General features: G+C 38.8%; 1 protein-coding gene across 18 annotated transcripts in view; it reads left to right on the top strand.

The window, feature by feature from the left end:
- Window positions 1-13: 13 nt before the first annotated feature.
- NSUN6 (NOP2/Sun RNA methyltransferase 6) overlaps window positions 14-19684 on the top strand; it is a 113800-nt gene continuing 94129 nt past the window's right edge. For 2 of the 18 annotated variants that reach the window (XR_010146814.1, XM_024346238.3), the window contains exons 1-5: window positions 36-142; window positions 4124-4274; window positions 7835-8160; window positions 10652-10807; window positions 16737-16816. Coding sequence is in view for 9 of the 18 variants with exons in the window: in XM_024346238.3 (XP_024202006.1) it covers window positions 8086-8160; window positions 10652-10807; window positions 16737-16816 (311 nt within the window). In the remaining 9 variants the exon portion in view is untranslated. Of the gene's footprint in view, window positions 143-4123; window positions 4275-4301; window positions 8161-8619; window positions 8727-10651; window positions 10808-16736; window positions 16817-19684 lie in introns of those variants that run through there. The other 16 variants (XM_063781444.1, XM_024346240.3, XR_010146815.1 and 13 more) reach the window with 14 other exon arrangements.

The following is a 19684-nucleotide window of genomic DNA, read 5'->3' as shown; positions in this document are numbered from 1 at the left end:
CTAGGCGCGTGACGTCGGCGCGCTTACGGCAACCCACGCCTTCGACGTGGCGTTTTCTTCGGTTTCACTTCCGGTGGGAGAGTCCCAAACGGCCAGCGGCTGGGAATTTGCGGTATCGCGGGGAGGTGGGAAATTTCCCTTGGTGCGTGCTCCTTCTGATGTCAGCCTTCAAAGCGTTTGTGGGACTCCCCTTTGATTTGAGTCTCTGCTGCTAGCAGCTGCTTCCCTGACCTCTAAAACCAGGAAAGACCATAGGTTCTCTAAGTGAGCAGCCGCCGTTTGCTGCCCTTAGAAAACTCACAGAAGTGAAGAGTGTTTCTTTCCTGACTTCTTCCTGTTCCCCTAGGCAGGCGTGCTAGGGGTTAGGAGTTCTGCCGTGATTCTTCTTCATTCATTTATTAATCTATTCATTCACGTATTCATTCATTGGCTTATGCATTTATGTACTCATTGATTGATCGATTGCAGACGAGGTCGGGCTGTGTTGCCCAGGGGGACTCAATTTCCTGGGCTCAAGCGATCTTCCTGCCTCGACTTCCCAAAGTGGTGGGATTGCAGGCTCAGCCACCGCGCCCGGCCCCTGTCGTGATTCTTAGTTCTGAAAAGAATTGATTGGGAGACGAGCCATGGAAGGCCTGGAGCCACAGAGTTCAGTTATGTGATTAATAATAACACATAATAATAACACATAGCACCCCTCTCCATTCTGCCAAGCATTAGGTATGTTCGTGGATCCCAGATCGAAGTCCACGCATAAGCCAATTCGCTGTGTAATTGTTTTCAATTCCACTTTCCATGGTTAGGTTCTAGCATTGAAAAGAAAAGCTTCACAGCCTGGCATGAAACGAAACTGAATGTCCTTGAAACCAGTTGACGGAGGAGCAAGCTTAAAACTTTTTTAGACTCTGACTTCAGTCAGATGGTTGGATTTTAACCTTGGCAACGTGGCCTTTTAACATGCCAAACTCTTGAGTTAACCTGTACAAGGAGAATGTATGACTTACGTCCTCCCAGTGCTATGGTTTAAAGACCCTTTAAGACTTAGATGCAGGATAATATGCTCCAACGTTACAACATTAAAGGCAAGTTTCAACCTCCTATGTAGAGGAAAAAGAATGTACTGACCCTATGCAAACTTAACTTTCATGACTATCAGTTGGACCATAAATGTGAATAATTTTGTGTTTGTGTAAGTAATGGCTTAAAAGGACATTTTTAGTCCTAGCTTCATTATCACAAAACAAACTTTAGATTCCGTAACAGCTTCTTCAATTGTTAGACATGGATGTAAACCACATTCTGCTTTTTTTTTTTTCTGGCTTTCGGATTTCTAAGAAACCATTTCTGAAAAGAACAAAGCATTTTTGTATGAAGATGCAGACATTTGGCTGGGCGCTGGGGCTCACGCTTGTAATCCCAGCACTTTGGGAGGCTGAGGCGGGTGGATCACGAAGTCAAGAGATGGAGACCATCGTGGCCAACATGGTGAAACCCTGTCTCTACTAAAAATACAAAAATTAGCCGGGTGTGGTGGCGCGCGCCTGTAATCCTAGCTACTCAGGAGGCTGAGGCAGGAGAATTGCTTGAACCCGGGAGGCAGAGGTTGCAGGGAGCAGAGATCACACCAGGGCACTTCAGCCTGGCGACAGAGTGAGACTCCGTCTAAAAAAATAAAAATAAAAATAAAATAAAGAAAATGCAGAGATTTGAAGCAAAAAAAACTATAGATTTCTTAAACATTTTTATGATATTTTAGAGACAGTAAGTTTGAATTATACTTCTACTTTTAACTAAGTGGAATGAATGTATTTATTTGAACATGGCTCTTGATATTTTTATTGGTTTTGCTTCTTTGAAATTTCAGAAAACTTTAGTGTTGAAGTTTTCAGTTCGTTAAAATTTACTTTTAACTTACTTTTAACACCTTTCTTATGAACAATTTACCTGACAATGAGACTGTTCTAATATTTTAAAACTATTTTTTCATATTTAAAAGTTTTATTTGCTGATTTGGAAATCTAAAATTTTTACAAACTGGAGGGAAAGAAAAATAGCCACAATTATCAAAAGTAATATGATTGATTAACAGAATATAGTTGTGTATTATCTAAACAGAAATCATGCTGATGTACCTATCGATCTGTTAGAAAAAATACTTTCAATTACATTAGGAGAGGCACGGTGGCTCATGCCTGTGATGCTAGCAGTTTGGGAGGCCAAGGCAGGTGGATTACTTGAGCCCAGGAATTTTAGATCAACCCAGACAACATGGAGAAATCCTGTCTCTACAAAAAAATACAAAAATTAGCTGGACATGGTGGTGCACATGTGTAGTCCCGACTAATGGGGTGGCTGAGGCAAGAGGCTCATTTGAGCCAAGGAGGTCAAGACTGCAGTGGGCTAAGATCATGCATCTGGACTCCAGCCTGGGTGACAGAGTGAGACCCTGTCTGAACCGAAAAAAAAAAAAAAAAAAAAAAAAAAAAAAGGATTGTAACTAATTTTCTTAAGTGTTCATTGGAAATAACTTCCTTTAATTAAATTGGAATCCCAGTAAAATCTCTATCCAGTTCAACAAAATATTTTAAAGAGTTCAAGGAAGAAAAATGTCAAACAACTCGGGAATTTAAAAAATAAAACTGTAAGATGTTTTTAAAAGGAACTATTACAAACTAACTTCAGATAATACTTGGAAGAGCTAGCTGTAGCTGTAATTGAATTCAATTTATTACTTATACAACTCTGATCAATCTGTCCATTACTTTTTTTAAACGGAGTCTCACTCTGTCACCTAGGCTGGAGTGCAGTTGTGTGATCTCAGCTCACTGCAACCTCTGCCTCCCGGGTTGAAGCAGTTCTCCTGCCTCAGTCTCTTGAGTAGCTGGGATTACAGGCATGCACCACCATGCCCAGTTAATTTTTGTATTTTTAGTAGAGATGGGGTTTCACCATGTTGGTCAGGCTGGTCTTGAACTCCTGACCTCGTGATCCACCTGCCTTGGCCTCCCAAAGTGCTGGAAGCCACCATTTTTTAACTTTCCTCAACCTTTAAGGTAATGCCCATTGTGATTTTAGTTTAGTTGATCAGTCTCCAGATTAGGTGTGACTGATAGATTTCCCGTCAGAAAATTCTACCTGCCATATGGTCTGAAATCAATATGATCGCCTTCTGTAAATATTGAGAGACCAACAATTTTTGATGCTGTAAGTAATATAAAAGAAACTCACGTCTCGCTCCTGTCATTACGAAGAGTATGTTGATAAAATGTTGATAAATTTCTGACAAAGTTGCTTTATGTTTACAAAGAGAAGCCATAATATCCTGAGTTTCAAAATATCTACTAGATCAAACTAGCCATAGGTCTATGACTTTGGTCATAATTCAATCAATGAGAATTGACATCTCTTCTGTAGTTTAGGGCTCAATGTCACCAGCCTTCCTACATTTGATAAATGCTCCTTCCAACAGGTACTTCAAAGCTTGTATCATCAACACATGTAGTCCTTTAGGGGCTCGGCTGCTCAGTGGCAGTCATGGTGGCTTATAAATTACCCATTTATAGTAGGTTTTTGGCTTTTGAAGCTGACTCAATTTCTTGAAGTTTCTGGTCCTCTCTTCTCTGGAAACAGCTTTGCCCCTCTTTACTACAGTCCCATTCCTTCGGGTGGAGCCTCTTACATTTCCTAAACACCTGAAATCTTCACTCCTCCCTTAGATAGAAAAGTTGACTCTCTTGACATGTCAGAATTTGGGTCACTTTAGTTCTTTCCTTACAAATGACGTTTCACTATCCTATAGCCATTCCTTCAGTACATGTATGTTAATACTATGTAACATTTACAGAGGACTTTGTTCTAGTACCATTTAAAGCACTCTACCTAATTTGTTTGGTTTATAGTAAAATTGTGAAGCAGGAGCTATTATCTGTATTTCACAGATGAAGAAACTGAAGTGCAAAGAACTTTAATACTTGACTGAGGTTGCAAGAACTGGAATCTGCACCCTAGTAGCTTGACACCAGAGGTGTCAAAGACATAGATTGCCCAGGAACCCTGCTAAACTTCAGTCATATGTTAATACCATTTTCTTTGTAAGAATCTATGTTGTTTGTTCCTTTCTTAGGTGGGAAGGATATGTGCAAGATAAAGCAGCCAGGGATTTAAGTCTGGCAACAGTTGGACTGCTGGATTTTCAGAGAAGTGTTCCCCAAAGCAAATTATGGTGCTAATTTCCAATATTCCATAAGCGTGGCAAGAAAAATGGGAAGTTCTCGGTAAGGTATATAGTATTATTTCTAGAAATAAAGATGAACCAATCCAAGATTGATTTTTTGTTTGTTTAATCCTGGCAGTATTCTTAACTAAATCGTATTCATTCTTCCCTTTAGTTTCCAGACTTTTAAATTTTATTTATTTATTTATTTTTTGAGACAGAGTCTCGCCCAGGCTGGAGTGCAGTGCCACAATCTTGGCTTACTGCAACCTCTGCCTCCCTGGTTCAAGCGATTCTCCTGCCTCACCCTCCCAAGTAGCTGGGACTACAGGCACGTGCCATCACGCCAGGCTAATTTTTGCATTTTTAGTACAGATGGGGTTTTACATATTGATCAGGCTGGTCTTGGACTCCTGACTTAGTGATCCACCGGCCTCAGCCTCCCAAAGTGTTGGGATTACAGGCATGAGCCACTGCGCCAGGCCACTTTCCAGATATTATAGTCCCTAATTTATTGTGTCTCAAATGCCAAATAAATTTGAGCTTAGACTGGAGCTGCTGTACTGATACAGGATTGGATTTATGGGTGAATGGGTGACTATAGGTGTCATGTTATTTTCATAGAACCATTCAGGTTTGAAATTAAGAAGGAAAGAAGTTCCCTTGAATGGAGATAGCCAGAGGCAGAATTAAGACCTTTCTTCCAAGATCAATCTGAAATAACATTTTGGCAAGTAAAAGAGGCATGTCTGTCATAGAAGAAATAAAAAGGCAACCTGGAAGAACAGAAAAAGGGAGGACTAGATAGAAATTAGTTAACTGTCTAGCTGGGCATGGTGGCAGGCACCTGTAATACCAGCTACTCAGGAGGCTGAGGCAGGAGAATCGCTTGAACCCAGGAAGCGGAGGTTGCAGTGAGCCGAGATCATGCCATTGCACTCCAGCCTGGGCGACAGAGTGAGACTCGAGGGAAGTGATCACCTAAATCAGTGTTTTATCAACCTTTTAAAATTATCATCCCCCTAAAGAGCCTTTCTAGACATTTTTTCCTGCTAATTCTCCCATACCCTTACCATGAAATTAAATGCTCAGGAGTGATTGTTTTGGTAAGGTTAAGCTTTGGAGTTCCACAAACTAAAAAGAGTGAGATTGTATCAAAAATTGTTTCAGTCCTCCCTGAGTTCCCCACACCCTGGGGAGCCATATCACCCATATTAAGAACTTGTAGCCTAAATAAATCTTATATGGGTGTATTCATAGAGTAGTTTTCCTTTGCTTACATAGCACATATCTACTATGCCAACTTCTTGTTTTGTAATATGCTTTTCTTGGATCCAGCCTTGGAATCCCAAGAGATATCTTCATCAACATTAACTGTCATTACAATAACATCTAGTCAAGAATAGTCTAAATGGCTGGGTGTGGTGGCTCACGCCTGTAATCCCAGCACTTTGGGAGGCTGAAGTGGGTGGATCACTTTGAGCTGAGGAGTTCGAGACCAGCCTGAGCAACATGGTGAAACCTCATCTCTACTAAAAATACAAAAATTAGCTGGGCGTGGTGGTGGGCACCTATGATCCCAGCTACTGGGGAGGCTGACGCAGGAGAATCACTTGAACCTGGGAGGCAGAGGTTGCAGTGAGCTGAGATAGCACCACTGCACTCCAGCCTGAGCGACAGAATGAGACTCCATCTCAAACAAACAAAAAAGTCTAAATGTCCTCAATACTGTCCGTGTGTGGCACTAGTGAAGTAATTTCTGGCAAATGCTTTATCAGCATTTTCTTTCCATAGTTTATAGAGATGTTCATCCATCTTTTCATTTAGTCATTCAGTAAGTATTTGAGTGCCTATTATGGATTAGGCTTGGGTACATAGTGGTGTGATAAAGTCTCTATCCTTGTGGAGTTTAAAATGTAGTTCAACTTGTTTCTCCTCCTTTATCGATAAAATACAGATTCCAGCCATCAGTGGTGCTATGGTCACCATGAAATTCAGGCTACATAAATTCCTTTGGAAATGTCTGATTTAGACATTTATCACTTTCAGATGTTTTAGCCATGAAAGAATCTCATGGATTTATTGAAGAAATATGCTATGGTCAAGGACAAGGTATTGGCTCTAGAAGCCAAATTACTAGTCTTTATCCTGGCTTTTTATTTGTGAGAACATGGAGAGTTGTTTCAACCCTAGGAACCTTGATTTACTCTTTAAAACAGAGAAAATGGGCTGGGCGTGGTGGCTCACGCCTGTAATCCCAGCACTTTGGGAGGCTAGACAGTCAGATCAGTTGAAGTCAGGAGTTTGAGACCAGCCTGGCCAGCATGGTGAAACCCCGTCTCTACTAAAATTACAAAAATTAGTTGGGCCTGGTGGCACATGCCTGTAATTTTAGCTACTCGGGAGGCCAAGGCAGGAGAATCTTTTGAACCAGGAGGTGGAGGTTGCAGTGAGTCGAGATCCCACCATTCCACTCCAGTCTGGGCGACAGAAACTCAAAAAAAAAAAAAAAAAAGAGCAGAGAAAATGATAAACAACTTGCAGGTTGTTGTGTGGTATAATGGTCATACATTATTTTCTACTCTTTCTCATAAAGAGTTGGTGTGTCATGGAAAGTACCTGTTCTATGTGTGTGAGTCTGTGTGTATAATTCGGTGTGAAAATTAAAGAGAAAAAAACAATAAAAAACCCTTTCCTATACTTATGTGTAAATTACCATGGTGTGCTGCAAAAAACATATGTCAAGGTGATAGAATTATTTTGACTTTCCTGTACAATTATAAAATGACTCAGTGAGTTTGGTTAGATATCCTCGTTCTTTGAATCTATATCCTTGTCTGCTTATGATGAAAAAAAAGAAAAAAAAATGGCAAGGGTCTTCCAAACTCTAAAGAATATGTCAACTGTGATACAAGTAGCAGCCTTATAACTAACTGTAAACACTGTCTGTGGGTTTTAAGTTTTACCTGAGCATTGGATATTAACAGACCATTAGCCCAACTTTCAAAAATATGAACCCTATGAACTTCACAACTGAAGTCAGATCTGTATGCCTGAGAGAGGTAAAATCATGTCATGAAATCAAACGGTGGCTGATGCGCCCAAATTCTGGCCTCATCCTCTAACTGGAGGACATCTGGCAGGACAGCAACTGGGCTGTGCCTTTTTTCAGTCCAGCAACATCTTCCACTCAACCCACGCCATTTGGCAGTTTCCCCATTGCCCCTGGCACGTAGCCCTCCGGTACCGGGAACTAAATATCTTTGACCATCCCGCCCGCCGGCCCTGCCTACTTAACCTGAGGCAGGTGAAAGAGCCTCACGCAGGGTTAGGAACCTCCGGGGGCGTGGCGTAGCGTAACGCAGTGTTGGGGAAACTTGCGGCTGTGGATTGGGGGACCGGAAAGGGAGGGGTGGGCCGCAGGCGCCGGACGTGACGTAAGCCGGAAGCGACTTTCCGCCGAGAAATAGGGGGCGCGTGTTTGGAAATTGATAGAAAAGATAAAGGGACCGAGCTGCTGTCAGCCTGGCTTACTGATCTGCGTCCGTTTCACCACGGATTCAGTTACTAAGCATTTTCTTCTTTTTTTGGTTCTTTGCAACGTGGGTGGCATTGGCTCAGTGATTTCCATGAGCATCTCTACCAGAAAACATTGCCTCGATGAGGTGTGGTGGAAGCCCGGCAGCCCCTTCTAATCGGCTAGGCTTGAGAAAGCGTGTACCTCTGCATTTCCGAAATTAACTCAGCGTGATCGGCAAGATTTTCCTGAGCATCTGGTGTCAAGACACTCGTCACTATTAATTCGGAAAGAAAAAAAAACAAAACACCGTTTTCCAGCATTTCTGTTGGTGGAGAACTAAACAACAGGAAAAATGTCTATTTTCCCTAAGATATCTTTGAGACCCGAGGTTGAAAACTATCTTAAGGAAGGCTTTATGAATAAGGAGGTAGGTCAAGTAAAGATGTTAGTTGATATTTTGCAGAAACTCAAATATTCGCACACTCGAGAGAAATAGAAATAAGTATAAAGGGAAATCTTGACAGCCATCGTTCCTTACTATTTGTCTATCAAGTGTAAAAATACCAATATGTTTCTACAGGTATTAAAGCTTACTGAGATACGAAGTGAATAAGGTATATGTTTTAACATTTAGGAGTGGAAAAGAAGGGAAAAAAGGCATGTGCCTGTCAGGCATGGCACAAAGGGTTACAAGGATGAACAAGAAAAGGTCCCTCTCTTCAAGAACTCGAATCGAATTTTAAAAGAGCGCTGGCTCTGGCACTCAGGTGAAAAGGATTCTGTAATTTGTTGAGTGCCTCTTAAATGCCAGCAGTTGTGCTAGGAGATTTGCATCTTTAATCTTCACAATCTTTTTTTTCTTAGAGGTTTATTCCTCTTTTAATAGACGAGAAAACTGACTGCTCAAGGAATTGTGTAACTGATCCAAGTTGACACAGCTATCAAGTAACTATTGAAATCTGGAGGGAAAGAGTTCAGGTGTAATGAACAAAGGTACAGCTTTTGAATCTCAGGCACTTGATGTGCATTCTAGTGCTTTGTAAATTACGTGGCTTAACCTAGATTTTTCTCTTCTGTGAAAAATTGAGAATGGTTAAAAATATCTTACCAGGTTGTTTTAGGATATTAAACGTAAGTGAATACAACTAGCATTGTTTTGGCATGTAAGTCCTCAAAAAATGTTAATTTTATTTGCTAAAGTCCTCAGTAAATGTTGATTATCTTTGATTGCAAAGCCTGTTGTCTATTCCATTTTACCATGCTGCCTCTAAGCAACTTTGTTTTTTTTCAAATCTTTAATTTTTTAGTCAAGTTAAAAATATTTTACCAGGTTGTTTTAGGATATTAAACGTAAATGAAAACAACTTGCATTGTTTTGGCATGTAAGTCTTCAAAAAATGTTAATTTTGTTTGCTATTGGCAGTGCCTGCCACAGAAGTCCTCAGTAAATGTTGATTGTCTTTTATTGCAAAGCCTGTCCTCTCTTCCACTTTACCATGTTGCCTCTAAGCAACTTTGTTTTTTTTGAAATCTTTAGTTTTTTTAGTTAGAGTAACACCACTTAAATGTTACTCATTTTTGAATATGTTATTGAAGCCATGCCTTTTAGATTTGATTTCTACGTTTCATTTCCAAAGATTAGCTTGAGGGACTAGACTGTATGGAAAGAGAAAATATATTCTGTTGATTTCAAGGGACTTAAAATATAAGGCACATATTAGGAGAAGTAGGAGCATTCCACAATTTTTTTCAGCAGATTTTAAAATGGAGAACATCGTTTTATAAAGAAGATCCAAACGTCTTTCTTTGACACTGCCTCTGCCTCGAGTCTCATCAGTGGTATGGTTTTACAAAATGAAAAGCTATGCCTTTGTGAAAAGTACTGAAGGGAAAGGAATATTAAGTTTTATGCCTTTTTTTTTTTTTTTTTTTTGAGACAGGGTCTCCCTCTGTTGCCCATGTTGGAGTGCAGTGACGTGATCACAGCTCACTGCTGCTTCGACCTCTGGGACTCGAGTGATCCTCTCACCTCAGCCTCCCGAGTAGCTGGGACCTCAGACAGGGGCCACCACTCTGGCTAATAATATTTGTATTGTTTGTAGTGATGGGGTTTCACCATGTTGCCCAGGCTGAATGTTCAGTTTTGATAAGACTAAACCTTGAGAAAGTATGAATACTTTTAAGGCTGGTGCATGAGTAGGCTAACAAGTGGTTTGTGAAGATTCTGTAAAGCAGGGTTTAGTCAAACAGGAAAAAAAAGAAATACGTTTCTTGAAAAGCTTCGGTTAATTACAAGGGAATATTGTTGAGTCTTTATACCGTCATATCTGACAGATGTCTTTGCTACTCATCTTTTTTGGATAATATATATTTGTTACATTTAATAACACCATATTAAAAAGCTGATGTCCTAGGGGAATCTTTATATGACAGTGACTATATCAACATTACTTATTCTTTAAATATTGGTGTTTTAAAAGGATACCACCCAGTTTGCTCTTGGATATGATGTTAGCTAATTAGCTAACATCCAACTAACTTGGATATAATGTTAGCTCTACAGAGATGCTGTAATGGTAATGCATTATAAATAGACTGAATTCCTGAATTTATGTGAATAAATGTAGCAGATACTAATATTTGGAAAATGTTCGTAATGCTTTGAAGTTTAGGCAATGTTTTTCTAAGCCCTTTATTTCAGGCATTTTCTTAGGTGTTTATTACCATGTTTAAGCTCAAGAACCCCGTGAAGTATTACTATTTCCTTAGTTGCTATTAACATATAAACAATACAGCAAAATAGAATGGAGCTGAACAATTGCTAAGCGATGTTTCATTAGATGGAATTAATATATAAGGATGCTCTGCTGACTGTTTTTAATTCTCAGGAAATGTAAACATTAACTTCTTCTTTTTAGATTGTGACTGCTTTAGGTAAACCAGAAGCAGAAAGGAAGTTTGAAACTTTGTTAAAGCACCTGTCACATCCTCCGTCATTCACAACTGTCAGAGTGAATACACATTTAGCCTCAGTACAACATGTGAAAAATCTGTTACTTGATGAACTTCAGAAGGTTTGTGGAAATTTTCTGTCATTTGTACATAATTACATTTTTGCAATCTACCATGTTTTCCATTAAAATCCTATGAATGATATAATACACTTCCAGTTTTACAGATAAGGAGACTGAGGACCATGAATGGTAAATTCTTCAAAGTTATCCTAGGTGGTAATGCTAGAACTTGAACCTAGTACTTCTGATTCTAAATTTATTCATTTTTGGTGACTAAAATAGCTCATTAAACCCCTCTGGGCCGCATTAAACTGGGCCTTAGTAGCTTCATCATTAAAATACATGTGAAGAAGTCCAGTCTAACCTTAAAAACCTGTGGCTTTGTGATAAGTAGCATATAATGACCAGGAGGACAGATGGTATAGCTGAGATAAGCCCAGGGGTAAGGAGGTACATACTAAGTACCTGTGAGATTATATTGTTAATTGACATAAAAAAATAGATGTTGGGCCAGGCGTGGTGGCTCATGCCTGTAATCCCAGCACTTTGGGAGGCTGAAGCAGGTGGATCACATGAGGCCAGGACTTTGGGACCAGCCTGGCCAGCATGGCGAAACCCTGTCTCTACTAAAACATATAAAAAAATTATTTGGGCATGATGGCACATGCCTGTGATCTCAGCTACTTGGGAGGCTGAGGCACGAGTAATCCCTTGAACCCGGGAGGTGGAGGTTGCAGTGAGCCGAAATTTCATGACTGCACTCCAGCCTGGGCGATGGAATGAGACTCTGTCTCAAAAAAAAAAAACAAGGTGTTGAGCGCCTTATGTATGAAACCGGGAAATTAAGATGATGAGTCTGAATCTATTTTCAATGTAAAACAGCATGAGACTTTTTTTATCCAACCAATAAAATAGTTTTGGCAAAATATTCCTCTTACAGATGAAAACAATATTATAAAATGGCATTTATGACTTCTAAGCAGAAAGTATGAGTTATCTTGTTTATATTTTTTTGAGTTATCTTGTATATACTTTTTTGCTTTTGAAAGCTTTGCCTTATGTGTTTCATACACTGTACACTGAAATTTACCTCAAAAGCAATGTAGGATGTAGAAAAATAGATGCTGAGAGGTACCACATAAATTGTATACTGTAGTTATTCAGTGACTGGTAACATGTAACGTGGGTGTCAGCAGACTCATTTCTGCCTTATTTGTGTCTGAATTAAAAGCGAGAAGCAACTATGATTAAAGGGTTTCCATTTGTCAATCACAAGCTGTGTTTAGTTATTTAGAAAATTTCAGAAAATTATCACTGAGTCACTTATCCCCTTTTAAAAAATCTCTCTATTACATTTATGGACTCTTTGTCATACTCTCTTTAGGAACAATTCTATAAGTACCAAGTTGTGAATAGACGACCATGTTATTAGAAGAACCAACTATGGCATCTCAGTGTATGAGACCAAACCTTAGTATAATAATTAAATAAGATTTTTAAAAAATTAATCTGATTTTTATTGATAGTGATAATCTTATTGAGAGTAATGACAGGTATAAAACATAAGTAGTTGCCCTAAGCAACTAAAATCATTACTTTTCCATAACCATGTGTATGTTTTCAGCTAATAAAAAGGAAACTGTTCTGAGGCCCACTGGAAGTATCCATAACTCAGATCCAGATTTTTTTTGTTTTGTTTTGAGAGGGAGTCTCACTCTGTCGCCCAGGCTGCAGTGCGGTGGCACGATCTTGGCTCACTGCAACCTCTGCTTCCTGTGTTCAAGCGATTCTCCTGCCTCAACCTCCCAAGTAGCTGGGACTACAGACGCCTGCCACATTTTTGTATTTTTAGTAGAGATGGGGTTTCACCATATTGGCCAGGCTGGTCTCGAACTCCTGACCCTGTGATCTGCCCACCTTGGCCTCCCAAAGTGCTGGGATTACAGGCGTGAGGCCATGTGCCTGGCTTTATTATTATTTTTTTTCATAACAAATGATTTCCAGAACCTGGATATTTTAGCATCCTAGTCTGGATATACAAGATCCCACGGGCTAGGATCAGTCACTCTGGGCTTTGGGTCCCTTTCTTTGAAGGTTAACGTTGGACAGGGAAGCTTTGGTCAGAGTCACTAGATAGGAAACCAGTGGTAAAGCAGTACCCGATTCTAGTAAGAAAGCATACTTGGAGGAGGTTTTAGGCTGTGGATTTCTTTTTCCTTTCACGTTGAAAAGTTCACATGTCCTAAAGAGATGTCCTGAATAGGATGATATAAAAGTAAGTGTTTTGTCCCCAATATCTGTGCACCACATATTGAGTTATTATTATCATTATTTTTTAGATGGAGTCTCGCTCTGTTGCTCAGGCTGGAGTGCAGTGGTGCAATCTTGGCTCACTGCAACCTCTGCCTCCCAGGTTCAAGCGATTCTCCTGGCTTAGCCTCCCGAGTAGCTGGGATTATATGCACTCGCCACAATGCTCGGCTAATTTTGATATTCTTAGCACAGATGGGATTTCACCATGTTGGCCAGGCTGGTCTCGAACTCCTAACCTCAAGTGATCTGCGTGCCTTGGCTTCCCAAAGTGTTGGGATTACACGCGTGAATCCCATATATCTCCGTGCCTGGCCTGAAATTTAATAATATAAAATTTAATTAGGCTGGTGACAATATGGAGAAGCTGGAATCTTCAAACATTGTAGGTTGAAATGTAAATAATATGATCTCTTTGGAACATTGGTGGTATCTTAAAAAGTTAATCATACTCTAAAACCCAGCAATTCCACTCCTAGGTATATACTCCAAATAAATGAAAACATATGTTCATGTAACTTCTCCAGCATGAATGTTCATAGCAGCACTACTCATAATAATCAAAAGGGGATACTCCAAATATACATCAGCTCTTAAGGAGATAAACAAAATGTGATATATTAATACAGTAGAATCCTTCAGCAATAAAAATTATGAACTAGAATGAACTGATACATGCTACAGTATGGATTAACCTCAAAAATATTAAAGAAGGTAGACACAGATGCTACATATTGTTTCAAATTTTGGATTTTTTAGCTTTTAGAATATTTGCATGTATATAATGAGAGATAAAGGATGTGGGACCCAAGTCTAACATGAAATTCTTTTATGTTTCATATTCACCTTGTATACATAGCCTGAAGGTAATTTTATACAATATTTTATATAATTTTGTTCAGGAAACAGTTTATATACATTAAACCATCAGAAAGCAAAGGTGTCACTATCTCAGATAGCCATGTGGACAATCTGGTTGTTTGACATCACTATCATTCCTGACTCTGAATTTATATACAGAGAAAATTGTATTTATATACATTTTCTTTTTTTTTTTTTTTTTTTTTTTTTGAGAGGGAGTCTCGCTCTGTCAGCCAGGCTGGAGTGCAATGGCGCGATCTCAGCTCACTGCAACCTCTGCCTCCCAGGTTCAAGCAATTCTCCTGCCTCAGCCACCTGAGTAGCTGGGATTACAGGTGCGCTCAAAGACACCCAGCTAATTTTTGTATTTTTAGTAGAGACAGGGTTTCACTGTGTTGGCCGGGCTGGTCTCAAACCCCTAACCTCAGGTTATCCACCTGCTTCGGCCTCACAGAGTGCTGGGATTACAGGAGTGAGCCACCGTGCCTGACCTATACGTTTTCAGTTTTGTTTTGTTTTTTTTTTTTTTTGAGACGGAGTCTCACTCTGTCGCCCAGGCTGGAGTGCAGTGGCGTGATCTTGGCTCACTGCAAGCTCCGCCTCGTGGGTTCACGCCATTCTCCTGTCTCAGCCTCCTGAGTAGCTGGGACTACAGGCGCCCACCCCCACACCCGGCTAATTTTTTTTTTGTATTTTTAGTAGAGACAGGGTTTCACCATGTTAGCCAGGATGGTCTCGATCTCCTGACCTCGTGATCCACCCGCCTCGGCCTCCCAAAGTGCTGGGATTATAGGCGTGAGCTACCGCGCCCGGCCAACATTTTCTTGTACTTACTCATATGTAAGCACTTAACAGTAAAAAAAAAAAAAAAAAAAGACATACCTTAATACAGTGAAAAAAATAATGTGTTCAGGGTAACTAAGCAGCACAGTAGCATCACCAGAATACCTGAATTAGCTGTTCAACAACAACAAAAACACAGTAGGCTGGATGAACTGTGTTGTGAGCCTGCATTTTGACTTTGACCAGTCCAGGTCAAGTATGGAATTTTCCACTTCTGGCATCATGTCAGCATTCAAAAAGTTTTGGATTTGTAACATTTCAGATTTTTAGACTAGGGATGCTTGGTTTGTATTCCATTTATGTGAAATGTCCAGAAAAAGGCACATTTATAGAGAAAGAAAGATAGTGATTGCCTAGCAATGGGAACAGGGATTGACTGCCAGTGAGCGTGAAGGATCTTTGTGGGATGATGGAAATTGTCTAAAACTGGAGTACAGTTCTTTAAATTTACTAAAAATCATTGAATTGTACGTTTAAAATGGGTGAAATTTATGGTATGTAAATTATCTCAATAAGGCTGTTTTAAAATAGCATAGGGCAGAAACCAACATTAAAAGAAGCTGGTGATATGCTTGGTTTGGAAAAAAACGTGTGTTATGAAGGGTATGTACATGTGTGGTTTTATGGGTTTTACTTATATATTAACATGCTTCTAATCGAAAGGGAGAGACAATGACCTTTGGCTTGAGAAGTTTTGATCTCTGTATAAGATATTTCTACAGTCTAAATCAAATGTTACTTATAAAACAAAACAAAAATCGAAGTTCATTATCTTCTCTTTGGCAAGATTTGTTCCCTATAATTGGTACTGTAAGGCTATAAAAATGATGAAGGAGGGAGGGAAAGAGAAAGGAAGGATTTGATTGATTGAGGTGGAATTTATCTTTCAGATTGCTTATTAGTTATCTGTTGGATAACTATACCCTTTGGAAGAAGCAGAAGTTCAGAGAGCTGGTGACTTGGTAGATATGAAGTTATATTTCTAAAATGTGCACGATTATTTTTTGTTTCCTTATCAACTTAGAAATCAGTAAATTGATCTCAGAAGTTTTCTGTAGATAGTGTATGAATCCTGTGGGGCAATGCAAACATACATTGTGGTGATTGGTCTTTTATGTAGTATGTGAAAATGGAGTTGATAAACCCTAACCTACAAGGCAGACTTGTTGTCAAATATTTGCGTGCTGCCCTCTAATAGAGTATACGGTCCCTGTCATCCAGTCCCCTATGCAGCTGTTTTTTATTCTGTGTAGGGTGTCCAATTGTCTTCTGCTTGTGACAGTGGTACGCTGGTACATATTTAACAAACCCTTTCTGGGAAAAATAACCCCAGTTTGTGGTGTTTGTTGATTTCTGTGGTATAAATACTCACCATGTTGCCTGGTAGCTACATGTGTGACCATGGAATTGGAAAGAGATGCATGCAGTGGCTCTCCTGAGCTGATGTGAGCTGGCTCCCGCACCTGTACCTGCTTTCAGTGTGACAATCTTCTGGTTCCCTTATAATAGAGGATACTGAAAATCCCAAACCTCTACCATAAACATTTCTTTTCCTCACCAAAGCTGACATGGATGCCAGTGTTGATTGTGTATATTAGGCAGTATTTATCAATAGTAATCTCAGTCTTTAACATCTTATTCAGAAACTTTTCTTAAAGGAATACTACATGTAATTCTATATTAAATAAAAGTTTCTAAAGTAAATCATTTAGGGTAACCACGGTTTGTGTTTATAATGCCAAATAGTAAGCAAAATTGAGTCTTAAAAGGAAGTTAGGATACTTCAGAATTAAAATAGAGAAAACATTGTTGTTTTGAGGTCTTTTGGATTTTTACAGTATCCCGTGGAATAAGGTGAAAGTGCCCCAGAGCTACTAGGGCTTCATGCTGTGGTAGATGATGATACTGAAAAGTTCCATAAGTTGAAATGTATCAAATGTATGGATTGCTTTATAATCATGTTTATCTTTAACAGCAGTTTAATGGATTAAGTGTTCCTATTCTTCAACATCCAGACCTTCAAGATGTGTTACTTATTCCTGTTATTGGACCCAGGTTTGTAAGAACTTCATTTCCAAATTATATTATTCTCAATAAAAGTTTGTCACAGGGAGCTTTTTAATTGTTCAGTGATAATACTAAGTTTCTCCATTGTTAGCAACTTTCTATAGATAACAGGAATTCAAAACTTTATAAATGCAGACTTTAGACTCTGTCATGGAAAATAATACAAAAGAAGACTAGGAATGGGCCCAAGGATCTTGAGAATAATGCATTTTAGGTCCATTTAGTGCAGTGATGTTTTTCCCCCCCACTTTCTGTGAAGTTTTATTTCATTTGTTTACTTGTGTTTCATATGAATTTTCAGTGCTAAATTAAAACTCTTTTTTGAGCTGCAACAAAAATATAGAGTAACCTGTTTGCTACTTTCATAGCTGATATGTTTGTAAAATTTTATTTTTTGAGAAAGCATCCTGCTCTGTTACCCAGGCTGGAGTGCAGGGACACAAGCATAGCTCATTGCAGGCTCGAACTTCTGTACTCAGGCAATTATACCACCTCAGCTTCTGAGTAGCTGGGACTACAGGTGCGCACCACTGGACCTGGCTAATTTATTTTTTATTTTGTAGAAACAGTCTCACTATGTGTCCCAGGCTGGTTTTGAAGTCCTAGCCTCAAACAATCCTCCCACCTTAGCCTCTCAAAGTATTGGGATTACTGATGTGAGCCACCTTGCCCAGCCTGTAAAATTTTATTCATAATTCAACAATTATGTTAAACTACTGTGTGCCATTTATGTTCTACGCGTTTACGTACTTGGAAAGCATATGTTTGAAAATTGAAAAATAGGTTTTCAGGCTGGATCTGGTGGCTTACTTACTCCTGTTATCCCAGCACTTTGGGAGGCTGAGGTAGGCGGATCCCTTGAGCCCAGGGGTTGGAGACCAGTCTGGGCAACATGGCAAAACCTTACCTCTACTAAAAGAAATTACAAAAATTAGCTGGGTATGGTGGTGCATACCTGTCATCACGCTATTCAGGAGGCTGAGGTGGAAGGATCATTTGAGCCTGGGAGGTGGAGGCTGCAGTGAGCCATGATTGTGCTACTGCAGTCCAGCCTGGGAGACAGAGCGGGACCTTGTTTCGAAAAAAAAAAAAAAAAAGGAAAAATAAGTTTTCATAGTATAATGATTATAATGGAGTTTTATTCCTATGGAGCATTTTAAAATTCCTAATTATGGTCTAAAATCTTTTTAAACTCCTAAGAATTATAATAAATATAGAAATGCTTTTGTTAAAATTGAAGTTTGTTAAAACTTCAATTTAGTGGGCAGCAATAGAGCAGTGGTTTAATAAACTATGATTTGTCCATGCAATGGGATAGTATATGGCCTTTAATATGGGAATCAGAGAAGATGTTTATGATCAGTTTTTAAGTATCAAAAGCAAATTGCCATACTTGGGATAATTACTTTTTTTGCAGTTAATAAAAGTACACAACTGTGGATTTATGTATATTTATTTACATGTAAAAAAACGTCTGGAAGCTGTAACATACCCAACTTTTAATAGTGGTTAACTCTGAGGAAATTAGATTGGGAGAGAGGGGGGAAATAAAAGGAAATTTTCATGTGTAATATTTTTGTTTTTTTTTTTTTTACTATAAGAATGTATTTTTGCAATTAAAGTTGGTTTGTATAGGCTCATTCTATTTAGTTTAATTTTTAAAGTTTTTCATCTTGTATTCAGTTGTTTAAAGGTGAAATTTACATACAGTGAAATGAAGAGATCTTAAATGTTTAGTTTGTTGGGTTTTGACAAATATGTACAACTGTGCAGCCAAGACCCACCCCAGTCAAGATAGAGCATTTCCATTATCCCAGAAACATCTCTTGTACTCAGCTACCCTACCAGGAAGCTGCTCTTCTGATTTCTATCATCTCTTAGTTTTGGACCAGTTAGTTGCTACTATAATAGACCATAATCACAGATCTTTGGAGGCTACTACACTCCTTATGAGGATGCAAAATTGTGCTTATTTAGGTTCAAACTTTGGCCATTTCTTTTTCTGTTAAACACTTCTTCTTTATTCTTTAGTTTTATTTAGTTTCCCTAAAGATAGAGTTCAATTAGGTTTTTCTTTATAGAAGCAAGTAAAAGTTAGAGTTGTACGTAAGTATAAAAGTAATCATCTGTTACATCTCCTGTCCCACCTCACCTCCCACTTTTGTCTCTCTGAGCATCAAATGTGATTTTTTATAGACCGTCTCTGTGCTTATAGCTGCATACATGAATGCACATGCGTAATCATGTGTACTCATTTTTAGAAAATAGAAAAGATGACAATGTTCTGCAATTTGCTTTTGTGTTCACTTAAAAATGTATAATGGATATCGTTCCACGATTATGTAACACTATTTCATTCTTTTTAATGGCTGCATGAACAGTATATTTTATCATTTAGCTCAGTTTAAATTTTCTATCCTCCATTGATAGACATTTAGTTTTTTCCTGTTTTTCATTGTTACGAGAGGTGTTAGAGTGAATATTTGTGGACTTGTATAAGCATGTCTGCAGAACAAACTGATATGACACAGAATAACCAGTTCAAAGGTCTGTGCTTATTTTAGTTGGAGACATATTACCAGATTACCCTCTATAAAGTTTTACCAGTTAATGTTTCAGCAGTATATGAGACATTTTGATGCTTTCATTCTTGCCAATACTGGCTATTTTAGGTCTCTAAAATATTTGGATGATTTAACTTTAATTATTTTCAATACTTACTTTTACATGGCCTTAATCATCCTTTCATTCTGTTCTTTGTAGTGATCTAAGCTACTCATCAGAATATGAGTGAATGTATAAATACAAATGGTGAGCTATTGCAGGGAAGCCTGAAAAAATTATTTAGGATTGTAA

Source organism: Pan troglodytes, chromosome 8 (genome assembly GCF_028858775.2).
Source record: "Pan troglodytes isolate AG18354 chromosome 8, NHGRI_mPanTro3-v2.0_pri, whole genome shotgun sequence".
Taxonomy (NCBI): Eukaryota; Metazoa; Chordata; class Mammalia; order Primates; family Hominidae; genus Pan; species Pan troglodytes.
Note: the sequence above shows the minus strand (reverse complement) of the source record. Positions and strands in the feature narration are given on the sequence as shown.